At 46.8% G+C, this 16,869-nt stretch overlaps 1 protein-coding gene across 1 annotated transcript in view; it reads left to right on the plus strand.

Moving 5' to 3' along the window:
- LOC132388835 (NACHT, LRR and PYD domains-containing protein 3-like) overlaps positions 1–16,524 on the plus strand; it is a 42,272-nt gene extending 25,748 nt beyond the window's left edge. The window contains exons 8-11 of the mRNA XM_059961260.1: positions 4,641–6,378; positions 15,538–15,624; positions 16,105–16,272; positions 16,437–16,524. Coding sequence (XP_059817243.1) covers positions 4,641–6,378; positions 15,538–15,624; positions 16,105–16,272; positions 16,437–16,524 — 2,081 coding nt within the window. The remainder of the gene's footprint in view (positions 1–4,640; positions 6,379–15,537; positions 15,625–16,104; positions 16,273–16,436) is intronic.
- The last annotated feature ends 345 nt before the right edge of the window (positions 16,525–16,869 follow it).

Genomic DNA, 16,869 nt, shown 5'->3' on the forward strand with positions numbered 1-16,869 from the left:
AGCTGTGATAATAACAGCCTGGAACTCTCTTGGCAGCCGGAAAGGTTTACACAGCAGCACCAGGTACTCCAGATCTGGGGAACAAAAGGGTTTGAGGGCATGGACATTCCGGGGTTCCACCAAGCATTAATGATCATGAAACATACCCTAAATACTGTTCTCTTCCCAAATAGGTGTGTGTGTGTGTGTGTGTGTGTGTGTGTGTGTGTGTGTGTGTGTGTGTGTGTGTGTGTGTGTGTGTGTCTGTGTGTGTGTGTGTGTGTGTGTGTATGTGTGTGTATGTGTGTGTGTGTATGTGTGTGTGTGTGTCTGTGTGTGTATGTGTGTATGTGTGTGTGTGTGTCTGTGTGTGTATGTGTGTATGTGTGTGTCTGTGTGTGTGTATGTGTGTGTGTGTGTGTGTGTGTATGTGTGTGTGTGTGTCTGTGTGTGTATGTGTGTATGTGTGTGTGTGTCTGTATGTGTGTATGTGTGTGTGTGTGTGTGTGTGTGTGTCTGTGTCTGTGTCTGTGTGTCTGTGAGGGTGGCGGGTAGTAGGGTAGTACTGGATAACGACACGATTGTTGGCGACGGTAGTGGCCAATTCTGGATCTGTGGACTCAGGAACAGTTGGGACAGAGGGACAGCTGGGAGGCAGGTACTTGGGTAGTTGGATCATTCTTGCATCCCCTCTTCTTTTCAGCAGTCGCTCTTCTGGGTTCCTCAGAATTCCTGGCTTTTCCGTGGATCAGCGGATGCCACTCGTTGACCTCCATATTTACCTGAGAGAGCCTCTGCTTAATTTGGTCCTTGTACCTCCTGCGCGGGGCACCACGATCTCTCTTGCCCTGAGAGAGTTCTCCGTAGAGTACTGCTTCCGGTAACCTGGAGCTATCCATGCGAAACATGTGTCCTGTCAGACGGTGGATCTGGCTGAGCAGCGAAGTGGCTTCAGGGCCTGCAAGTTGAACGTATATAGCTGTGCATGTCTGTGTGATTACACGAAATATTGAACTAAATAAGTAGTGCAGAAATAGAAATTTAAAAAGAGATTAGTGAGGCAGTATCGATGGGTTCAATGTCTATTCGGAAACTACATGGTAGAGGAGAAGTTGCTCCTGAATCGTTGAGTGTGCGCCTTACTCCGTTCCTCGTGAACCAGACCGTGATGCAGCCAGATACAATTCTCTGCAAGTTACATCTCTAGAAATATTCAAATGACGTTGGAAACTCCTGATGTAATATAGCCACTGTTGTGCCTTCTCTGTAGCTGCATCGATATATGAGGTCCAGGTCAGATACTCGGAGATATTGACAGCCAGTAATTTGGAATTGCACACTCTTTCCACATCAGATCCCTCTGTGAGGACTGTTGTGTCGTGTTCCCTGATCTTGCCTTTTCTGAAATCCACAATTAGCTCTATTGACATAGATGTCGACAAGGAAGCGTCGAGTTCCTGGCTCAGAGTTGGAGAGTTCTTCCCAGAAACAGAAGAGATCATTGTAGCAATACAGGACAAGGTTGTTGACACATGTAGTTATCAATAATACAGAATAAACGACTAATAGTTCCAAGACGATATATATTGAAAATTATAAGAGAAACTACAAACAATCCGACTTTACAAGATCCTGCAGTAGTTCAACTGAATCTCAATACTTGCACAAGCACAATAAAATGGCGGACAACATTCACAAAAACATTGCTTAAACAACAACTGACGAAAAACACCATCATTTACTAAACGTACAAGCCTCTTCCACTTTTAGAGTTAGAGTCCTTCATATCATACTGCGTCCGATCATTATTTCGGATAGGATAATAAATTATCTGAGTTCGGATGTAATTTTACAGGATAAACAAGCAAAAGCAACTTTTTAAAAATATATAGCCATTCCAAACTCACCTAACTTACGGAAATGAATTAGTAAAAAACAATACCAGAAATATGTTGAATTGAAAGGGAAAAATGAAAGACTATGGAACACAAACAGGGTATTATTTATCCCAATTGTAATATCAATTACTGGTATCATCCTAAAGGCTTTACAGAATAGTGTTAATAAATTAGGCCCACACGGCGATACTTGTGTAAATCTTCGAAAACCCATAACACTATACACCACGAGAATAGTCTGAAATCTCCTGTCAATTGAGACATGAGTGTACTTGGCTATGCCTGTACCTCGTTTTACCAGTTTAGGCTAAGATGATGATGATGATGATGATGATGATGATGATGAGGATGATGATGATGATGATGAGGATGATGATGATGATGATGATGATGACGATAATAATAATAATAATAATAATAATAATATTAATAATAATAATAATAATAATAATAATAATAATAATAATAATAATAATAATAATAATAATGACTTATTTATAAAGCACCTTCCATTCCGATCATGACATACAAACCGCATCACAACGGGATAAAGTGCAAACTAGGAAATAAAAGACAAAGTATGTCAGTCCTAATATACACCTCAGACTTCCGCCCAGTACTGTAGTTTAAGGTGTTGATTTCTACAGTTTAGGAACATAGTCGCAAAAAAACTCAATGCTGACCTCCAAATGATCCTTTGGCCTTCTAGCTTATCGTCTGCCTGCACTGTATTTTCTCGGCAACAGAAACACTGTTTCCCTGAACCATTCTGTTCCATTTTTCCTTGTAAAACCTCATTGCACCGATGTGAGGTAATGATCTATTCAGATCGCATGCAGAAAATTTTTCAAATTTACAATGGTGCATGTCAAAATAATAAAGCAATTTACTGATTCATTGCAATAATACAGCGCCCCTTGGTTGCTTAATATTGTTATAACCGGGGGTAGGGGAGTTGACAGTGCGGATGAGCTGCCCAGTGGCGAGTAGCCTTTTCCAGCTCCTGGCCTTCACATGCAGTTGTGCCACTAATCCCGGTGTAAGCGTTTCTTCTGACAGGAGAAGGGGCAGAGGTGGGTTACTGGTGCCTTACAACCAGTCGCTTTGGGCAGATGGGGCTTGTTGGTTGTGATTGGCAGCTCACCCAGGAAGAAGAAAACTCTGATCTCAAAACTCCTCTGCCTTGTAACTGTCACCCGTCATGGGGAGGAGGTTGGGAGTAAACCCAGTGGGAAAAGCCTGGAGCTGGAGTGCCTGAGTCAGTGTTGAATGGTGTTCAACGCAGACTGGCATCTTCTACGACACCTCTGCTGCCAAGCTGTGTCAGTTCATGTCTTTCCTTTGTGTACATCAGATGCATGGAGAGAGGGAGCTTGCTACATCAGCAGAAGCTTCCTCTCCATATTGTAGTGTCCCGGCTTGCAGGGGCAGGACATCCATGGTCGACTCTGATAGACGGAGGCCTCATTAGACAGAGCCCCATACCCCCACAGCAAGACTGATGAGTAGCAGTTGCCAAGACTTCACCGCCCTGTCCCACAGACACGATGTCAGACAGTCCCTTGTGGCTTCTTCCATTAACAGAGATTCCATCTTACCACCAATCCTCCATCTCTGTGGTTGAAAACTACCCATTTTCATTCCTGTCATTCCGATGGGTTATCGATCCGCAACTTCACTGTGATTCTCCCCCAGACGCTGCCCGACTTGGAGTATTTCCCGCGTATTCTGCTCCTGTTTTGATGCAAGAGCAATGGACACCTGTGACTCCCCAGTGTGCAGGTTGGCCAAAATGCACCGTGTCCTGCTCTCCATAGTTCCACACCAGATCAACATTAACATCCTTTGTTAATGAGGCAAACACTGCTTTAAATATAGTGAAATGTTGTTGTAACATGAGTGCAGTCAGGACTGCAATAGGATATTCATGATTCAAAAACTTGATTGCATTCCAACCGCACATCAGCTCTGCAGGGTAGAATAAGCCAGCGTTTCCCAGGAACAGTGCAATCATAACATAACAAACGCAACACTAAATAATAAACACAACAATAAATAATAAAACACAACAGCCACATATCGCTTTAAATGAAGTTGTAAGTGGCCGGTGCAATTAAAAGTGTCCAAAGCAGAGTCAGGTAGAGCAGCTATTTAGCAGTCTGACTGCCTGTGCGAGGAAGCTGTTTGTAGCCTTGTGGTTTTAGTTTTGATGCTCCTGTAAAGTTTACCTGATGGCAGAAGAACAATCAGTTCATGGAGAGGGTGTGAGGGGTTGTTAATAATGTACCGTGTCTTCTGGAGGCATCGACGTTGAAAGAGGTCTTGGAAGAAGATAGGGAGACCCCAATAACCTTCTCTGCTCCCCTAACCACCCCTGCAAGGCTTTTCTGTCGGCAGCACTGCAGCTGGAGTCCCTGGTTGTGATGCAAAATGACAGCACACTCTCAACCACGCCTCTGTAGAATGTAGTTAAGATGATAATGGGGAGTGATGCTAGTTTAAGCTTCCTCAGAAAGTGCAATCAGGGGAATGTTCACATTCACAAATAACTAGAACCAGAAAATGAGGATTGGACATTTTCAGGGACATCCATTTCTGTCAATTCCGTGTCTGCGAACAGAATTTTACTTTCTGCCCTAATATTCATGGAAGCATTGAATTTATTCATGCAATCTCAAACACTGAATGCTGAATTACCGTTATAAAGTTCTTTGTCAGATGAGCCATTTAACGTTTTGAATATGTTCTTTTTTCCCTTGGAAGATGTCCAACAGAAACACAAAGAGACGCTGCGGGCACAAACTGAAACACTGAGAGTGAACACGATCCTGATGACGGAGAAGGTGAAGGTTTTCCAGCTGGCTGATCGATACGCTGAGCTCACGGTCATTTCTACAGTTCGAGATCGGACGCTGGTGGAACATGAGCTGCTGGCAAGAGGCAGAGACCATGAGGATTATCGAGTGAAACAACTCCGCAGACAACTGGAAAAAATCCGTACTGATCAGTTATTCCAGAGCAGCTTTTCCCGGAGTAAATCCAAATCTGGGAGTTCAGCGGCAGTCTCCGGAGTCCCGGGGATCGGGAAAACAACGATGGTACAAAAGATTGTTTATGACTGGGCCATGGGGAAAATATACCAGCAATTCCAGTTTGTCTTCAGTTTCAAATTCCGAAATTTAAACAGCATTAACTGTCGAATAAACCTGAAGGAACTGACTCTGGACCAGTATCCTTACTTTGGGAATATCCTGAGAGAAGTCTGGAAGAACCCAGAGGGATTACTGTTTATATTCGATGGTTTAGATGAATTCAAACACAAAATCGATTTTGCGGACAGTCGGAGAGATACAGATCCCAAGCACCAGTGCCCAGATCCCGAGTGGAGATGTCAGGTGTCGGACATTGTGTACAGTTTAATCCAGGGCAAGCTGCTCCCTGGGTGTTCAGTGCTGGTGACCACCCGCCCCATTGCATTACATTTATTGAAAAAGGCGGATATCAGTGTCTGGGCTGAAATCCTAGGATTTGTTGTTGAGGAACGGAAGGAATACTTCATTAGACTTTTTGAAGACCAGATGGTGGCCGAGGCTGTTTTCAATTATGTGACGGAGAACGAGATCCTGTACACCATGAGCTACAACCCTTCCTACTGCTGGATCCTCGCTCTGGCACTGGGCCCCTTCTTCACACAAAGAGTCAGGGACCCACAGCGAGTTCCCAAGACCATCACCCAACTGTACTCCGACTATATTTACAACATCCTGAAAAACCACGGCCGTGAGATTGAGAGACCCCGTGATGTGTTACTCAGGGTTGGTCAGATGGCCTTCAGAGGAGTGTCCGAGAGGAAGATTGTGTTTACAGATGGAGATTTGATCAAGTACAATCTGCAGCCTTCCCAGTTCCTGTCCGGGTTCCTGATGGAGCTTTTGGAGAGAGAGGATTCTGCCCAGAGCGTGGTGTACACATTCCCACACCTCACCATCCAAGAGTTTGTAGCTGCAGTCGCACAATTCCTGAATCCACATCCCGGGGATATCCTTAAATTCCTCACTGATGTCCACAACACGACAGATGGGCGATTTGAGGTATTTCTCCGTTTTGTTACTGGTCTCACCTCCCCAATGACAGCTCGGGCCCTGATGGAGTTTCTGGGTCCATTTCCTCATGAAACAACCTGCCGGGTGATTGACTGGGTGAAGGAGGAGGTTAAACGTCAGAGTGGAAACACAGAGAGTAAAGCTGGTAAAAGGAGCCTCCTGAACACATTACACTACCTGTTTGAATCTCAGAATCGTGGACTGGCTCAGGCCGCACTGGGATCGGTGAACAGACTTTCATTCCGTGGACTGACATTGAACCCGATTGACTGCGCTGTCCTGTCTCATGTCATCGGACTCTGTGATACAATAAAACACCTCGACCTGGAGGACTGCCACATTGAGTGTGAAGGAATCCAGCGACTGGGACCCGGGCTGCACAAGTGCCAGGAGTTGAGGTAACTTGATTTATCTCTCACTTGGAACTGTGAAACTGTTCTATTGTGTCATTTCAATGTAAAGGGATTTGGGTTAAACTGTGATAAATCAGATTGTGATGAACTGTGACTAATGCCCAGGGGGTCGGTCAGTAATTCCCCAAGGACGGGAGGGACCTGTGGTCCGCTGTGAAGGGACGTTGGAAACTTCATCAGATCAGTGAACAACGGCTATTGGTTTACTGGTAGTAAATCACAGGAATGGCCGTGTTTCCTACTGCCTGTCACACGTCCATTGACAATGTTCCTTCTCACTGTTACTGATACCCAGACCGACACTGACTGCAGCAGGTGGGTCAGAGATTCACACCCACTTCCCGGTGAGGGACAAGAGATGGTCAGCAGACTGTCCCAGTGAGAAGGAACGGAATACCATTGTGAGATTGCCATCCCCTGCCCTTGATAGTGTGTGACTTGGCTCACTACCAGATACACAGAGAGCGAGGCCGCATCTCCTCTGGGCCTCTGTTCAGACCCAAAACACACGTACAAAAATTTTCTGCATCCTCTCGTCTTGTAGGATTATCGTTTACCCTTGGAATCCTCCTCTGCGACATTTTATCCCAATCCCCCTTCGATTCTTAGGGATCTCGTTCCCATCCCCATTCCTCCTGTCGGCTCTCTATTACTCTTTACTCATCCTCCTGTGGGATGTCTTTTCCCCACCCCCCTTCCTGCGGGATCTCTCTTCCCCATTCCCTTCCCTCCAGTGGTATCCCTTCCCATCCCACTTTCTTCCTGTCAGATCCATTTTCCCGATTCCCCATCCGCCTATGTGATCTCTCTTCTCAAACCCCCTTGATCCTGTGGGATCTCATTTCCCCATCCCCCTCCCTCCTGTCAGATCTCTTTTCCCCATCCCCCATCCTCCTATGGGATCGCAAGCCCTCTTGATCCTGTGGGATCTCTCTTCCCCATCCCCCTTCCTCCCGTGGGATCTCACTTCCCGATTCCCCTTCCTCCTGTAGGTTCTCTCTACCCCATTCCCTTCCCTCCAGTGGTATCCTTTCAAATTCCACTGTCATCCTGTGGGATCTATCTTCCTCATCCCCCTTCCTCCTGTGGGATCTCTCTTCCCCATCCCCCTTCCTCTTGTGGGATCTCTCTCCCCCATCCCCCTTCCTCTTGTGGGATCTCTCTCCCCCATCCCCCTTCCTCTTGTGGGATCTCTCTACCCCATCCCCCTTCCTCCTGTGGGGTCTCACTTCCCCATCCCCCTTCTTCCTGTGGGAACTGACCTTCCCACATTCCTTCATAGAATCGTAAAATCATAACTCTACAGCATAGAAAACAAGCCATTCGGCCCTTCTGCTCTGTGCCAAAACTTTATTCCGCTAGTCCCATTGAACTGCACCTAGTCCATAACCCTCTAGACCTCTCCCATTCATGCATCGATCAGATTTATTGTTAAAACTTAAGAGTGTGTTCGCATTTTCCACATCAGATGGCAGCTCGTTCCACACTCTCTGAGGGAGGACGTTCCCCCTAAACCTTTTGACGTTCACCCTGAAGCAAAGTCCTTTTGTAATTTATCTCTCCTAATCTGTGTGGAAAGAGCCCATTCGCATCTACCCTCGTAATTCTGTAAACTTCTATCAAATCTCCCCTCATGCTTCTGCGCTCAGAGGAATAAAGCCCTAACCTGTTCAATCTTTCCTTGCAAATCAACTCCTGAAGAGCCGGCAACATCCTCGCAGATCTTTTCCGCAAACTTTCAGTCTTACTGATGTCCGTGCTATAGTTCAGTGATCAGAACTGCACACAATACTCCAAATTTGGCCTCACCAATGTCTTATACAACCTCACCATAACATTCCAACTCCTATACTCAACTTTTATTTATGAATGCCAAGATGCCAAAAGCCTTCTTTGCAACCCTGTCACCCCGTGACGCCACTTTCAAAGAATTATGTATCTGAACTCCCAGATCCCTTTCTTCCTACCCAGTCCTCAGTGCCCTACCATTTACTGTGTAAGCCCTACCTTGATTTGTCCTTACAATATGGAACAGCTCACACTTGTCCGCATTAAATTCCATCTGCCATTTTCTGGCCCTTTTTGCCAGTTGGTCCAGCTCCCTGTGCAAGCTTTGAAAGCCTTCCTCGCTGTCCACAACGCCTCCAATCTTAGTGTCATCAGCAAACTTGCTGATCCAATTTATCACATTATCATCTAGATCATTGATATAGACAAGAAACATCAATGGTCCCAGCACAGATCCCTGAGACACACCACTAGTCACTGGCCTCCAGTCTGAGAAACAATGATTCACTACCAGTCTCTGTCTTCTCACACACAGCCAATTTCGAATCCAATCTACAAACTCTCCATGGATACCTACTGTCTGAACCTTCTGAACTAACCTCCCATGCGGGACCTTGTCAAAAGCCTTACTAAAGTTCATGTAGACAACATCCACAGCCTTTCCTTCATGTGCATTCTTGGTAATCTCCTCGAAAAACACTACGGGATTCATTAAACACGATCCGCCATGAACAAAGCCATGCTGACTATCCTTAAACAGCCGTTGGTTGTCCAAATCCTTGTATATCGGATCTCTCAGAACACCTTCCAATAATTTACCTAATGACGATGTCAGGCTCACTGGGCTGTAATTACCTTGTGTGCTTTTGGAGCCTTTTTCAAACAACGGAACAACATGAGCTACCCTCCAATCCTTCGGCACAGAACCTGTGGCGAAGGACATTTTAAATATTTCTGCCAGGACCCCTGCAATTTCTACACTAGTCTCTCTCAAGGTCCGAGAAAATATCATGTCAGGCCTGGGGGATTTATCTACCTTTATTTGCTGTAAGGCAGTAAGCACCTCCTCCTCTTTGATCTCTATATGTTCCATAAAACATAGAATAGTACAGCACATTACAGGCCCTTCGGCCCACAATGTTGTGCCGACCCTCGAACCCTGCCTGCCATATATCCCCTAAACTTTAATTCCTCCATATGTCTGCCTAGTAGTCTCTTAAACTTCAATAGTGTATCTGCCTCCACCACTGACTCAGGCAGTGCATTCCACGCACCAACCACTCTCTGAGTGAAAAACCTTCCTCTACTAACCCCCTTGAACTTCCCTCCCCTTACCCTAAAGCCACGTCCTCTTGTATTGAGCAGTGGTGCCCTGGGGAAAAGGCCCTGGCTGTCCACTCCATCTATTCCTGTTAATATCGTGTACACCTCTATCATGTCTCCTCTCACCCTCCTTCTCTCCGGAGAGTAAAGCCCTAGCTCCCTTAATCTCTGATCATGATCCATACTCTCTAAACCAGGCAGAACCCTGGTAAATCTCCTCTGTACCCTTTCCAATCCTTCCACATCCTTCCTATGTGACCAGAACTGGACACAGTACTCCACGTGTGGCCGAACCAGAGTTTTATAGAGCTGCATCGTTACATCGCGTCTCTTAAACTCTATCCCTCGACTTATGAAAGCTAACACCCCATAAGATTTCTTTACTACCCTATCTACCTGTGAGGCAACTTTCAGGGATCTGTGGACATGTATCCCCTGATCTCTCAGCTCCTCCACACTACCAACTATCCTGCCATTTACTTTGTACTTTGCTTTGGAGTTTGCCCTTCCAAAGTGTACCACCTCACACTTCTCCGGGTTGAACTCCATCTGCCACTTCTCAGCCAACTACTGCATCCTATCAATGTCTCTCTGCAATCGTCGACAATCCTCTACACTATTTACAACACCACCAACCTTTGTGTCGTCTGCAAACGTGCCAACCCACCCTTCTACACCCAGGTCGTTAATAAAAATCACAAAAAGTAGAGGTCCCAGAACTGATCCTTGCTGGACACCACTAGTCACAACCCTCTAATCTGATTGTTCTACCTCCACCATGACCATCTGCCTTCTGCAGACAAGCCAATTCTTAATCCAACTGTCCAAACTTCTCTGGATCCAATGTCTTCTGAGTTTTAAATAAGCCTAGCGTGCGGAACCTTGTCAAATGCCTTACTCAAATCCAGGTAGATCACATCCACTGCACTACCCACATCTATAGACCTGGTCAGCTCCTCAAAGAACTCTATCAGGCTTGTTAGGCACGATCTGCCCTCCATAAAGCCATGCTGACGGATCAGACCATGATTCTCTAAATGCCCATAGATCCTATCTCTAAGAATCTTTTCCAAGGGCTTTCCCACCACAGATGAAAGGCTCACTGATCTATAAATACCTGGAATATCCCTACTACCTTTTTTGAAAAAGGGGACAGCATTCGCCTCCCTCCAATCCTCCCGTACAATTCCCGTGGACAACGAGATCATAAGGATCCTAGCAAGAGTTCAGCAATCTCTTCCCTTGCCTCGTGGAGCAGCCTGGGGAATATTCTGGCAGGCCCCGGGGTCTTATCCGTCCTAATGTATTTTAACAACAACACCTCCTCTCCCTTAATATCAACATGCTCCAGAACATTACGTTCACTCATATTGTCCTCACCGTCATCAAGTTCCCTCTCATTGGTGAATACCGAAAAGAAGTATTCATTGACGACCTTGCTCACTTCCACAGCCTTGAGTCACATCTTCCCACTTTTATCTCTAATCTGTCCCACCATCATTCCCGTCATCCAATTGTTCCTCACATAATTGAAGAATCCCTTGGGATTTTCCTTTACACTACTCGCTAAGGCCTTCTCATGCCCCCTTCTTGCTCTTATCAGCCCCTTCTTAAGCTCCTTTCTTGCTCTCCTATATTCCTCAATAGACCCATCTGATCCTTGCTTCCCAAACCTCATGTATGCTGCCTTCTTCCACCTGACTAGATTTTCCACTTCACGTCACCCATGGTTCCTTCACCCTACCATTCTTTATCTTCCTCAGCGGAACAAATTAATCCTTAACATCCTACAAGAAATCCTTAAACATCGACCACATGTCCATAGTAGATGTCCCTGCAAAAACATCATTCGAATTCACACCAGCAATTTCAAGTCTTATAGCCTTATAATTTGCCCTTCCCCAAATAAAAATGTTCCTGTCCTCTCTGATTCTATCCTTTTCCATGATAATGCCAGAGAGCGGTGATCACTGTCCTGGATGCTCACCCACGGACAGGTCTGTGACCTGACCCGGTTCGTTACCTAATACCTGATCTAGTATGGCATTCCCCCTAGTCGCCCTGTCAACATACCGAGACAGGAATCCATCCTGGACACACTTAACAAACTCTGCCCCATCTACACCCTTGGAACTACTCAAGTGTCAATCAATATTAGGGAAGTTAAAGTCACCCATGATAACAACCCTGTTATTTTTGCACCTTTCCAAAATCTGCCTCCCAATCTGCTCCTCGGTATCTCTGCTGCAACCAGTGGGCCTCTAGAATACTCCCGGTAGAGTAACTGCTCCCTTCCTGTTCCTGCCTTCCACCCATACAGACTCAAAAGAGGATCCTGCTACATTACCCACCCTTTCTGCAGCTGTAATAGTATCCCTGACCAGTAATGTCACCCGACCTCCCCATTTCCCCCCTCTCTATCCCTTTGAAAGCATTGAAATCCAGGAATATTGAGAATCCATTCCTGCCCTGGTTCCAGACAAGTCTCTGTAATGGCCATTACATCATAATTCCATGTATGCATCCAAGCTCTCAGTTCATCACCTTTGTTCCTGATGTTTCTTGCATTGAAGTACACACACTTTAGCCTTTCTACCTTTACACGCTTTATTATGCTGCTCTTTCCTCAAAGCCTCTCTATGTGTCAGATCTGGCTTTACTCCATGCACTTCTGCCATTGCTCTATCGCTCTGGGTCCCATTCCCCTTGCAAATTAGCTTAAACCCTACCGAACCATGCTAGCAAACCCACCAGCTCCCCCTTGAGTTCAGGTGCAACCCATCCAATCTGTACAGGTCCCACCTTCCCCAGAAGAGATCCCAACGGTCCAAAAATCTAAAACCCTGCCCCCTGCGGCAACTCCTTAGCCTCGCATTCAACTGCCATCTCTTCCGTTTCTTACCATCACTATCAGGTAGCACTGGCAGTAATCCTGAGAACGCCACCTTTGATGTCATGTTCTTCAGCCTTCTGCCTAGTTCCCAAAACTCAAACCAGGACCTCATCCCTCTTCCTGCCTATGTCATTGGTACCGATATTTATCACGACTTCTGGTTGTTTTCCCTCTCCTACCAGGAGGTCATGCACCCGGTCAGACGCATCCCGGACCAGTGTACCCGCGAGGCAACAAACCATGCGGGTTTCCTTCTCACGTCCACTAAATCTCCTGTCTGCTCCCGTGACTATGGGGTCTCCAATGACGACAGCTCTCCTCCTCTCCGTCCCATCCTTCTGCGTCACAGAGTCAGATTCAGTGCCTAATGCCCTGCCACCGTGGCGCACACGGGGTCGGTTGTCCTCACCAACAGTATCCAGGAGGGTAAATTTATTATTCAGGGGAATGGCTACGGGATGCTCTGCACCTCCTGTCTACTCTCCTTCGCTTTCCCCCCTCTGGCTGTCACCCTACGACCTGCTTCCGGCAGCCTAGGTGTGACTACATCCCTGTAGCTCTCATCTATGACTGCCTCATTTTCCCTTATGAGTCATCCAGCTGCTTCTCCAGATTCCTCACACGGTCTGCCAGATCCCTCAGCCGCAAGCACTTGGCAGATGTGACTCTGCGGGAGAGGGGAGTTCCCCCAAAAGTGCCACATCTCTCAGGAAAGGCACATCACCGTCTCAGGAGGCATTGTAAAGAACTGTCAAAGCCTCAAATCTCCACTCACTCACTGGCCGCTTTCCACACGCCGCACAGCTTCAGCTACCCCTCTATTTATTTGCTTGAGCTTTTCAAACTGCTTGGTCAATCAGCTGCTTTCTGCTGAGTCAGAGCTATTCTAATTTTGGTTGCCTTGATCTGCACTGTCCAAATGCCAAACCTGCCAGAATTTGTCGAGTCAAAGCCTCAAATTTCCACCCCATCACTGGCCCACTCACTCACAGGCCGCATTCCATGACACTACTGTTTGTTTCCTTTAATTCCATATCCGCTATGCCAGTTTCCTGAGTGGACACTGACGCAAAAAAAAAACTGTTTAAGATCTTCCCCATCCAGTGATGCTCTACACATAGACAACCACTCTGATCTTCTAGGGGACCAATTTTGTCCTTTACTATCCTTTTACTTTTAATATACTTGTAGAAACCCTTCGGGTTTACCTTCACATTATCTGCCAAAGCAACCTCATGTCTCCTTTTTGCCTTCCTGATTTCCTTCTTTAGTATTCCCTTACATTCTCTGTACTCTTCAAGTATCTCATTTGTTCCTTGTTGCCTGCACTTGCTAAGCAGCTGCTTAACCAGATCGCCAATATCTCTTGAACAACCAGGTTCCCTATCCCTGTTAACTTTGCCTTTAATCCTGACAGGAATATGCAAACTCCGGATGTAAGCGCAGTTCAGTAACTCCACTTACTGAATACATCATTGCCAGTAAACAACTTATCCCAATCCACTCTTCCCAGGTCCTCTCTCATTTCCACAAAACTGGCCCTTCTCCAATTCAGAAACTTAACTGTTGGACCAGTCCTATCCTTATCCATAATTATCTTGAAACTAATGACATTATGGTCACTGGACCCAAAATGTTCGCCTACACATACTTCTGTCACCTGACCTGTCTGGTTCCCTAATTGGAGATCAGGTACTGCACCCTCTCTCATTGGTACCTCAATATATTGACTTAGAATACTTTCCTGAAAACATTTGACAAACTCCACGCCATCTAACCCTTTCGCAGAGTGGGAGTCCAGGTCAATATGCGGGAAATTAAAATCCCCTACGATTACAACTTTCTGTTTCTTACATTGGTGTGCTAACTCTCTACAGATTTGCTCCTCCGATTGTCTCTGACTATTGGGCCTGTTAGTGTGGTCACTCCTTTCCCGTTCCTCAGCTCCACCCATACGGCCTCTGTAGACGAGCCCTCCGGGCAGTCCCAGCTACGCACAGCTGTGAGATTCCCCTGACTAGTAATGCCACTCCTCCCCCTTTCATCCCTCCCCCTCTATCACGTCTGAAACAACGTAACCTCGGAACATTAAGCTGCCAGTCCTGCCCCTCCTGCAAACCAAGTCTTACTAATAGCAATAATGTCGAAAACATCATGTGCCACTCCACGCCCTAAACTCATCTGCCTTACACACAATACTCCTTGCATTGAAGTAGATGCACCTGAGAACATTTCTATCATGTACAAACCATTGATATTTGTCTATACATGCAGTCCTCGCATGACCATTATCCTCCTCCACATCACTATCTGCTCTAAAACTCTGCCCCCTCCTCCTGCAACCTTGTTTAAAACCCCCGGAGCCGAACTTGCTAACCTACCGGCAAGGATGTTAATCCCCCTCCAGTTCAGGTGCAAACTGCCCAATTCGAAAGGGTCCCACCTTCCCTGGAAGAAAACCCAATTGTCCAGAAAGATTAACCCCTCCCTCATGCACCATCCCTTCATCCACGTATTTAGCTGCATTATTTCTAGCCTCACTAGCACGTGGCATGGGTAGAAATCCTCCTGTGGGATTTCCCATCCCTCATTCATCCTCTGGGCTCTATGCCCCCACTCCCCCTTCCTGCTGTTGGATCTCTCCTCAGCATCCCTCTTCCTCCTGTGGGATCCTCTTCCCAATCCCCCTTCCTCCTGTGGGATCCCTCTTCCCCATCCCCCTTCCTCTTGTGGGATCTCTCTTCCACATCCGCTTCCTTCTGTGTCTTTCCATCCTTTACCTTAGGTGGTCTCTTCCTCCATCTCCCATCGACATTTCCCGATTCTCAAATCTTCCTCACTGCTTGACTTTCTCCCCTTCACCCCTGCCCTTTCCGACTGTCTCACGTCAGGAACAGTTTTCTAACCATCAGGGAATGAGATAGAATATGTGGAGTTTACAGGGTCACACCGACAGACTAAATTACTGACATCCGGTGAATACCGTGGAGCTGGTCAGTGAGGGACATTGACAGTTATGGGAACTCCGATCAGTGATTTACTGAAGGGTTTAATGTTTCCTGGAACATCCGAGTGAGAGAAATTCCCTCAGACCCACGGTTTGAATCACTTTGTTCATAAATCTAACTGTTTGTGTTTAGACTGAACAATAATAAACTGGGGGATTCAGCAGTGAAACTGGTGTCTGCGGCTCTGAGGAACCCGGAGTGTAAAATACAGAAACTGGAGTAAGTACCAGACTGTGGGAGATTGTGTTTACAGTCACTGGGTGTCTGACACTGACATTAATGTGATCAGTAATTGTGTTACTGATAAACACTGGGGATTTGTACCGTCTCCTGTCTCTCTGTGTCCTTCACCCTCACTCTCTCTCATCTCCAGGCTGGACAATGTCGGTCTCACATATTCTGGTGCCGAGGATCTCGTCTCCGCTCTCAGTACAAAACCATCACTGACGGAGCTGGACCTGAGTGATAATAAACTGGGAGATTCAGGAGTGAAACTGGTGTCTGCGGCTCTGAGGAACGCGGAGTGTAAAATACAGAAACTGTGGTAAGTACCAGACTGTGGGAGATTGTGTTTACAGTCACTGTGTGTCCGACACTGAACATTAATCTGATCAGTAATTGTGTTACTGATAATCACTGGGGATTTGTACCGTCTCCTGTCTCTCTGTGTCCTTCACCCTCACTCTCTCTCATCTCCAGGTTGAACAATGTCGGTCTCACATATTCTGGTGCCGAGCATCTCGTCTCCACTCTCAGTACAAAACCATCACTGACGAGGCTGAACCTGGGATTAAACTCTCTGACAGACCTATCTGTCCCCGCTCTCCGCCGCCTCATACTGACCCTCCCGAGTCTGGAGCGGATCGAGTGAGTGTTTGTGTTAACGTTCAATGTGATAAAATATTAGCGGATCCGCGGGTTTTCTGATGATATTTGTCTGTGAGTGTTGTTAAAACATTAACCCCGGTCCCCTGTTACTGACACTGTTGTGTGATCTGTTTATTTCATCTTTATTCTCCCATCTGTTTCAGGCTGCGGGGGAATCAGTTCAGTGAGACGGGGGAGAAGGAACTGAGATCTCTGCAGGAACCCAGACCCGGACTGAGAGTGAACATCTGAATGTGTGAACATCCCCGCCCGCGGCATAGGGACATTTGGCCGACTCTCCGCCCTCCCCTTTAACTCCTGCCCTTACCTTTAACGGCCGAGCGCCGGGGCTAATTTCCAACGGTTTTAACGGAACCGGCTCTGGCCCCGCGCTGAGTGCGTCGCTCGGAGCGGTCCCGCAATGACGTATTTCCGCCTGCTGTCCGTCGGGGCAGATTCCGCCGGAAGTGCGAGTTCGAGACTCCCACGTGACACCCCGGGAAATTACCCGGACAAGAAGAGCCCGGGGGCCGAGGCTCGGTCTGGGACACCGGTGTCCCGGGGTGGAGGGGATGATCCCTTTTCTGAGGACGGTGC

Source organism: Hypanus sabinus, unplaced genomic scaffold (genome assembly GCF_030144855.1).
Source record: "Hypanus sabinus isolate sHypSab1 unplaced genomic scaffold, sHypSab1.hap1 scaffold_422, whole genome shotgun sequence".
NCBI classification, from domain to species: domain Eukaryota; kingdom Metazoa; phylum Chordata; class Chondrichthyes; order Myliobatiformes; family Dasyatidae; genus Hypanus; species Hypanus sabinus.